This window comes from Salmo trutta, chromosome 1 (assembly GCF_901001165.1).
Source record: "Salmo trutta chromosome 1, fSalTru1.1, whole genome shotgun sequence".
NCBI classification, from domain to species: Eukaryota; Metazoa; Chordata; class Actinopteri; order Salmoniformes; family Salmonidae; genus Salmo; species Salmo trutta.
Window position 1 is genome coordinate 74382715 of NC_042957.1, and position 9025 is coordinate 74391739.

The window sequence follows — 9025 nt, forward strand, 5'->3', positions numbered from 1 at the left end:
GTGTTGCTTTCCATTTGCACACAAGAGATTTTAGTTGTGAAGGTTGTTCCTAAGGTAGATAATTATGTGTTGTGTTTTGACAAATGTTTTTTATAGAATTGCAATCTGAGTGTAAAGCAAAACATGTGCCAGTAGTATTGCAATTTGGGTCGTTGTGCCTCACGGGCCAGTTTATTCTTTTAACAAATGATGGGGGTCCTTGGGTCGTCGGTTGGCCTGGGCAGGTGTCCCTGGGTCGTCGGTTTGCCTGGGCAGGTGTCCCTGGGTCATCGGTTTGCCTGGGCAGGTGTCCCTGGGTCGTCGGTTTGCCTGGGCAGGTGTCCCTGGGTCGTCGGTTTGCCTGGGCAGGTGTCCCTGGGTCGTCGGTTTGCTTGGGCAGGTGTCCCTGGGTCGTCGGTTTGCCTGGGCAGGTGTCCCTGGGTCGTCGGTTTGCCTGGGCAGGTGTCCCTGGGTCGTCGGTTTGCCTGGCCAGGTGTCCCTGGGTCAGAAAACCCCTTACATAGATTATCTATTATTCTGTTTCTGCAGTTCAGAAAATAGACACATAATGTTAGCTAGTTAAGCAAAACAACAGGGAGTACTGTCATTTGTCATCAGGAGCTGAGGCTTGGCCCCAAAAGTCTCAAGAAGCTTTCTCTCCTCGTCTCCTTAACGTTATGGTTCCCCGTTGTCTGGGAAACAACAAGAAGCTGCGGTGAAAGGTGGGATAATTTCCTCTTCTTTTCGTCTTCTTCCCAGGGGCTTGGTCACAGTGGGTGGAGGTGGAACCAGAAGTGATATCATATCCTGGCCAGACGGTTAACCTGCGGTGTGCCTTCATAGGAACGCAGGTCATACAGCTCACACAGGTCAGTCACACAGGAAGTTGTGTGGACTAATATATATATTGTTACAATATGCTGAGAAAAAGATACTTTGTCCTTGATCATCCAAATTCCAACATGGATGAAGTCAGATAATATTTGATTAAAAAATGTTTTACCTACAGTATAATAGTTCAGGTAGTAGTAAATGTTTTACCTATAATAGTTCAGGTAGTAGTAAATGTTTTACCTACAGTATAATAGTTCAGGTAGTAGTAAATGTTTTACCTATAATAGTTCAGGTAGTAGTAAATGTTTTACCTATAATAGTTCAGGTAGTAGTAAATGTTTTACCTACAGTATAATAGTTCAGGTAGTAGTAAATGTTTTACCTATAATAGTTCAGGTAGTAGTAAATGTTTTACCTATAATAGTTCAGGTAGTAGTAAATGTTTTACCTATAATAGTTCAGGTAGTAGTAAATGTTTTACCTATAATAGTTCAGGTAGTAGTAAATGTTTTACCTACAGTATAATAGTTCAGGTAGTAGTAAATGTTTTACCTATAATAGTTCAGGTAGTAGTAAATGTTTTACCTATAATAGTTCAGGTAGTAGTAAATGTTTTACCTATAATAGTTCAGGTAGTAGTAAATGTTTTACCTATAATAGTTCAGGTAGTAGTAAATGTTTTACCTATAATAGTTCAGGTAGTAGTAAATGTTTTACCTACAGTATAATAGTTCAGGTAGTAGTAAATGTTTTACCTATAATAGTTCAGGTAGTAGTAAATGTTTTACCTATAATAGTTCAGGTAGTAGTAAATGTTTTACCTATAATAGTTCAGGTAGTAGCAAATGTTTTACCTTTAATAGTTCAGGTAGTAGTAAATGTTTTACCTACAGTATAATAGTTCAGGTAGTAGTAAATGTTTTACCTACAGTATAATAGTTCAGGTAGTAGTAAATGTTTTACCTATAATAGTTCAGGTAGTAGTAAATGTTTTACCTTTAATAGTTCAGGTAGTAGTAAATGTTTTACCTTTAATAGTTCAGGTAGTAGTAAATGTTTTACCTATAATAGTTCAGGTAGTAGTAAATGTTTTACCTACAGTATAATAGTTCAGGTAGTAGTAAATGTTTTACCTATAATAGTTCAGGTAGTAGTAAATGTTTTACCTACAGTATAATAGTTCAGGTAGTAGTAAATGTTTTACCTATAATAGTTCAGGTAGTAGTAAATGTTTTACCTTTAATAGTTCAGGTAGTAGTAAATGTTTTACCTATAATAGTTCAGGTAGTAGTAAATGTTTTACCTATAATAGTTCAGGTAGTAGTAAATGTTTTACCTTTAATAGTTCAGGTAGTAGTAAATGTTTTACCTATAATAGTTCAGGTAGTAGTAAATGTTTTACCTACAGTATAATAGTTCAGGTAGTAGTAAATGTTTTACCTATAATAGTTCAGGTAGTAGTAAATGTTTTACCTTTAATAGTTCAGGTAGTAGTAAATGTTTTACCTATAATAGTTCAGGTAGTAGTAAATGTTTTACCTATAATAGTTCAGGTAGTAGTAAATGTTTTACCTTTAATAGTTCAGGTAGTAGTAAATGTTTTACCTATAATAGTTCAGGTAGTAGTAAATGTTTTACCTACAGTATAATAGTTCAGGTAGTAGTAAATGTTTTACCTATAATAGTTCAGGTAGTAGTAAATGTTTTACCTACAGTATAATAGTTCAGGTAGTAGTAAATGTTTTACCTATAATAGTTCAGGTAGTAGTAAATGTTTTACCTACAGTATAATAGTTCAGGTAGTAGTAAATGTTTTACCTATAATAGTTCAGGTAGTAGTAAATGTTTTACCTTTAATAGTTCAGGTAGTAGTAAATGTTTTACCTATAATAGTTCAGGTAGTAGTAAATGTTTTACCTATAATAGTTCAGGTAGTAGTAAATGTTTTACCTTTAATAGTTCAGGTAGTAGTAAATGTTTTACCTACAGTATAATAGTTCAGGTAGTAGTAAATGTTTTACCTACAGTATAATAGTTCAGGTAGTAGTAAATGTTTTACCTATAATAGTTCAGGTAGTAGTAAATGTTTTACCTTTAATAGTTCAGGTAGTAGTAAATGTTTTACCTATAATAGTTCAGGTAGTAGTAAATGTTTTACCTATAATAGTTCAGGTAGTAGTAAATGTTTTACCTATAATAGTTCAGGTAGTAGTAAATGTTTTACCTATAATAGTTCAGGTAGTAGAAAATGTTTTACCTATAATAGTTCAGGTAGTAGTAAATGTTTTACCTATAATAGTTCAGGTAGTAGTAAATGTTTTACCTATAATAGTTCAGTTAGTAGTAAATGTTTTACCTTTAATAGTTCAGGTAGCAGTACATGTACAAGAAAATACAGAAAGTAAGAGTAGTCATACATAGAGTTCCAGTCAAAAGTTTGGACACACCTACTCATTCCAGGGTTTTTCTTTATTTTTACTATTTTCTACATTGTAGAATAATAGTGAAGACCTCAAAACTATGAAATAGTACACATAGAATCATGTAGTAACCAAAAAAGTGTCAAACAAACCAAAATATATTTTAGATTCTTCAAAGTAGCCATCCTTTGCCTTGATGACAGCTTTGCACACTCTTGGCATTCTCTCAACCAGCTTCACCTAGAATGCTTTTCCAACAGTCTTGAAGGAGTTCCCAGCATATATGGGAACTCTTTCAAGCATATATAGGAACTCCTTTTTCTTCACTCTGTGGTCCAACTCATCCCAAACCATCTCAATTGGGTTGAGGTCGGATGAGGCCAGGTCATCTGATGCAGCACTCCATCACTCCTTCTTGGTCAAATAGCCCTTACACAGCCTGGAGGTGTATTTGGGTCATTGTCCTGCTGAAAAACAAATGATAGTCCCACTAAGTGCAAACCATATGAGATGGCGTATCACTGCAGAATGCTGTGGTAGCCATACTGGTTAAGTTTGCCTTGAATTCTAAATAAATCACAGACACTGTCACTAGCAAAGCTTCCCCACACCATCACACCACCGCCTCCATGCTTCACGGTGGGAACCACACATGTGAAGACTATCCGGTCACCTACTCTGTGTCTCACAAAGACACAGCGGTTGGAGCCAAAAATCTTACATTTAGACTCATCAGACCAAAGGGCAGATTTCCACCGGTCTAATGTCTATTGCTCGTGTTTCTTGGCCCACGCACATCTCTTCTTCTTGTCCTTTAGTAGTGGTTTCTTTGCAGAAATATTTGACCATGAAGGCCTGATTCACGCAGTCTCCTCTGAACAGTTGATGTTGAGATGTGTTTGTTACTTCAACTCTGTGAAGCATTTATTTGGGCTGCATTTTCTGAGGCTGGTAACTCTATTGGGCTCACCGAGTGGCGCAGCGTTCTAAGGCACTGCATCTCAGTGCAAGAGGCATCACTACAGTCCCTGGTTCAATTCCAGGCTGTATCACATCCGGCCGTGATTGGGACAATGCCCAACGTCGTCTGGGTTTGGCCGGTGTAGGCCGTCATTGTAAATAAGAATTGATTCTTAACTGACTTGCCTAGTTAAATACAGGATAAATAAAATGTAAATAAAATAGGTAACTGCGTCTTCCTTTCCTGTGGCGGTCCTCATGAGAGACAGATTCATCATAGCGCTTGATGGTTTTTTGCGACGGCACTTTCAAAGTCCTTGAAATTGTCCGTATTGACTGACCTTCATGTCTTAAAGTAATGATGGACTGTCGTTTCTCTTTGCTTATTTGAACTGTTCTTGCCATAATATGGACTTGGTCTTTTACCAAATAGGGCTACCTTCTGTATACCAACCCTACCTTGTCACAACACAAGGAAAGAAACTCCACAAATTAGCTTTTAACAAGGCACACCTGTTAATTGAAATGCATTCCAAGTGACTACCTCATGAAGCTGGTTGAGAGACTGCCAAGAGTGTGCAAGGCTGTCATCAAGGGTGGCTACTTTGAAGAATCTCAAATATAAAATATATTTTGATTTGTTGAACACTTTTTTGGTTACTACATTGAATTGAATTTATTTGGGGTAACAGACATATACAACAAAATGTACAATGTGGACCCAGAGGATATCACTTGAAATTATTAATTAAAACGCGTTACCAAAGTGGTCCTCGATGGTAAAAACAATAACACATGATGATTCCATGTGCGTTATTTCATAGTTTTGATGTCTTCACTATTACTCTACAATGTATAAATTAGTAAAAATAAAGAAAAACCATTGCATGAGTAGGTGTGTCCAAACTTTTGACTGGTACTGTATATGGATGTTTACTTGTTTTCCCCTCCATTCCCCCTCCATTTCCCCTCCATTTCCCCTCCATTCCCCCTCCATTTCCCCTCCATTCCCCCTCCATCTCCCCTCCATTTCCACTCCATTCCCCCTCCATTCCCCCTCCATTTCCACTCCATTCCCCCCCATTTCCCCTTGCTGTGTGTTATTAATAAATACTATACAGGTGTCCTGGATTTTTGAGTCCAGGAAGGGCGAGAGGCTCAACATAGCTGTGTACCACCCCATATTTGGGGTAATTTACCCCACGTCGCCCCTGAAGGGACGAGTTAGCTTCCCCACGCCCTCCCTCAACAACCCTTCAATCCAGATCTCTGACATCAGGATGACTGATGAAGGGAGATACATCTGTGAATACGCCACCTACCCCAGCGGCAATGAACAGGGCATCACCTCCCTCGTTATACTAGGTACGGTGTGTGTGTGTATCCCTGTTTCTTTAGGATGTGTGCGTCTATTAAATCAAATCAAAACAATGTGTCTTGTGTTTAGTCTGTCGGTGTGTGTGTTTGTTTTCTGTCCAATTATGTAGTAGGGATTTCGCTGGGATGTGTAGGTATCTTGTGTACGTTTAGGACGTGTGTGCTCTTGTGTTCTGTTGTGTGCTTTTGTGTTCTGCTCTAAATCTGTCTCTTTCACTGTGTGTAAGTGCCCCCGTGTCTCACCTTCCCATATCCCACTACCTCTGAAGGTTAAAACCTTGTCTGATGAAGCTTAATTGGTATTATAAGTGGTATTGTCAGATCAATGGTGTTCTTGTTAATGCATTGCAACCATAGATTAGGGATCAGAGGTTTTCCTGATCAAATGACGTGACCGGGTTAAACTGAACATTTCACAACCATATAAAGTACATTTGTACTGAACTCCTGTCTTTAGCTCTGTCAACATCACCACCTGTCTACTGGAACACCACAACAGAAACAGCAGGACCAACCAACCAATCAACCACATTGGCTGGTAACACCACAACAATTACACCAGTGACAGCGTGGCAAGGTGAGTGTTAAGAAAGTGTGCTGTCTCATTGTTGTGTAAAATGCACTTAGAATTCAATTGTAACTTGGAAAAGTGTTGAAAGGGGCTGAAGTCTCTGAGACTATTACACTGGTTTGAGTAGGCAGAGATATGGAGATTGTATTCCTTCCTATTAGAGTTCCTCAGTTTAGGGTTCTTTAATGTTGATTTTAGATCAACACAGGTTCACACTTCTATGCCATTATCACCCAGCTATGATTATCCAATGAACTATCATTTTATCCATACAGCATGTGGTCTGGAAATAATAAACATGAATACAATGGCATCAATACTAGGATAAGGCACATATTCATTTAGCAATAACAAAACAAGATACTGCTCTCATCTGTGACAATAATACGATGACTGAAAGGAAAATACAGGTAGCTAGCTACAAGACTACCCACCGAACAATGATAGGCAAAATGTAGCTAACATTGTTACAGAGCTAGCATGAAAACGAGATATATGTAATAACTGTAATAACTGCTGTAATAACTACGAAAATATGATTTAACTATTGACAACTTTGTCAGTAAAACATTGAGAAACAAGTACTGCACTCACAGTTTGGTATTCACGCACAGTGATGGATAAAATAGTGGCCACAGCAACAGATTGCAAGCTGCACTTGGTAATGAATTGAACACTGCAGGCCTGTGCTAGCTGTGACGTCTAGCTGTTACAATAAGTCATTTGTTTTGATTTTGATTTCTTTGTCAGATGCCCCGATCAGATTGATCAACGGTCCTAACTCCTGCTCAGGGAGAGTGGAGGTCTACCACAGTGGTAGCTGGGGGACAGTGTGTGATGATTCGTGGGACTTGAGTGACGCCCAGGTGGTTTGTAGACAGCTGGGCTGTGGTAGAGCTCTGTCTGCACCACACCAAGCCCACTTCGGACAGGGGAATGGGACAATATGGATGGATGATGTTGGATGTACAGGCAGCGAGTCTGTTCTCACAAGGTGCAGTCACAATGGGTTTGGGAGACACAACTGTAATCATGGTGAAGACGCTGGTGTCGTCTGTTCGGGTAGGAGTATCATTCTTTAATGATCCTTATTCATAATTTTTTATAATTCAATCAACATCTTCAGTGAAGGCTTTATGGATATATTTAGATCACCATTCTGGTGTCTTATTTTTAGAATCTGGGCCCTGTATGTATACCTTTTTTCTCCTCTCTCTCATCCCCACTTTCTTACCCTCCCAATTTTTCTCAGACTCAGAGCGTCCTTCCAACTCAGGCCCAGAGCTGGTGTGTGGTCGGCGCCTCCTAGAGGTGGGTCTCAGCCGGGCTGGTCTGGAGACTGCAGGTCTGAACGCGTTCTCTGCTCACCTGGCCGACCTCCGCTGCTCCTCCCACCAGGAAGCTAACGGCACAGTGTGGTTCCAGGTGGAGCGCAGGGAGGGCAGCTGTGGAAACACACTGACGGTGAGGAGTGAGAACACTGACTTCTGGCTCCTTTCAATATTCTCTCTTCTTACAGTCAATTCACTTCAACTGAAGGGCAGCTCATACTGTATCTGTCAGTTGTTCATTAATATTTAGAAAACGGTAAATTCAGACCCGGGATGCTGAATGGTTGATAGCTGTTAGTTATTCCTGATAATCCTGAGGTGAAATCCTGTTAACAGTTCCATTTGAATTATCAATGCACATCCACTGGCTGTGGGACAGTAAATTTAATCTCCACTGGAAAAAAAGCATCTAGACATGATTTCCCCATGCTTCTAGCCTAGCATTTTGTTTTCAACTGTGGGAGTTTGTCTAAACCTTGCTGCCTGCCTCTCTGAAACTGGCCATGTGGTCTGGACAAACTTCTGGCTCTGGACATGAATAATGTATCTTGTGAATAATAACTTCTACACATTAATTAATAATGTGTCATGTGAATAATAACTTCTACACATGAATAATGTGTCATGTGAATAATAACTTCTACACATTAATTAATAATGTGTCATGTGAATAATAACTTCTACACATGAATAATGTGTCATGTGAATAATAACTTCTACACATTAATAATGTGTCATGTGAATAATAACTTCTACACATTAATAATGTGTCATGTGAATAATAACTTCTACACATTAATAATGTGTCATGTGAATTGTAACTTCTACACATTAATAATGTGTCATGTGAATTGTAACTTCTACACATTAATAATGTGTCATGTGAATTGTAACTTCTACACATTAATAATGTGTCATGTGAATCGTAACTTCCACACTTCAGGGAGACATGACAGTGGTCTTTACTATATTATATTATGTCAAGAGGTCATTTTGTTCATGTCATCCCAACTGTCATCCTCTCTTCATCTGTTTTCCAGACCAACAGCAGCCATGCCATCTACTCCAACAGTTTATTCATCTACCAGGTGCACAATGTCTCCTTCACCCGACCCGTGAGCATACCATTCTCCTGTGCCTATCCGCTAGACACCGAGAGCAGCCTAGATGTGGCCGTCGTACCCTACCTTCCGTGAGTGGAGACGTCACATTACAGAAAACAATACAAACGCCACACCACATAACACAACACATCCCAACACACCACACCACATAACACAACACATCCCAACACACCACACCACATAACACAACACATCCCAACACACCACACCACATAACACAACACATCACAACACATCACAACACAACACATCACATCACAACACACCACAACACAACATATCACAACACACCACAACACAACACACCACACCCCATAACACAACACACCACATCACACCACACCACACAACACAACACAACACAACACCACATCACATCACATCACATCACATCACATCACATCACATCACATCACATCACATCACAAC

General features: G+C 39.3%; 1 protein-coding gene across 1 annotated transcript in view; it reads left to right on the top strand.

The window, feature by feature from the left end:
- The first annotated feature begins 712 nt into the window (after nt 1-712).
- The window catches only part of LOC115207543 (uromodulin), a 10487-nt gene continuing 2174 nt past the window's right edge, over nt 713-9025 (top strand). Inside the window, exons 1-6 of the mRNA XM_029774710.1 lie at nt 713-848; nt 5315-5558; nt 6028-6147; nt 6892-7203; nt 7394-7605; nt 8513-8664. Of these exons, the coding sequence (XP_029630570.1) occupies nt 5474-5558; nt 6028-6147; nt 6892-7203; nt 7394-7605; nt 8513-8664 (881 nt within the window). The 5' untranslated portion in view covers nt 713-848; nt 5315-5473. The remainder of the gene's footprint in view (nt 849-5314; nt 5559-6027; nt 6148-6891; nt 7204-7393; nt 7606-8512; nt 8665-9025) is intronic.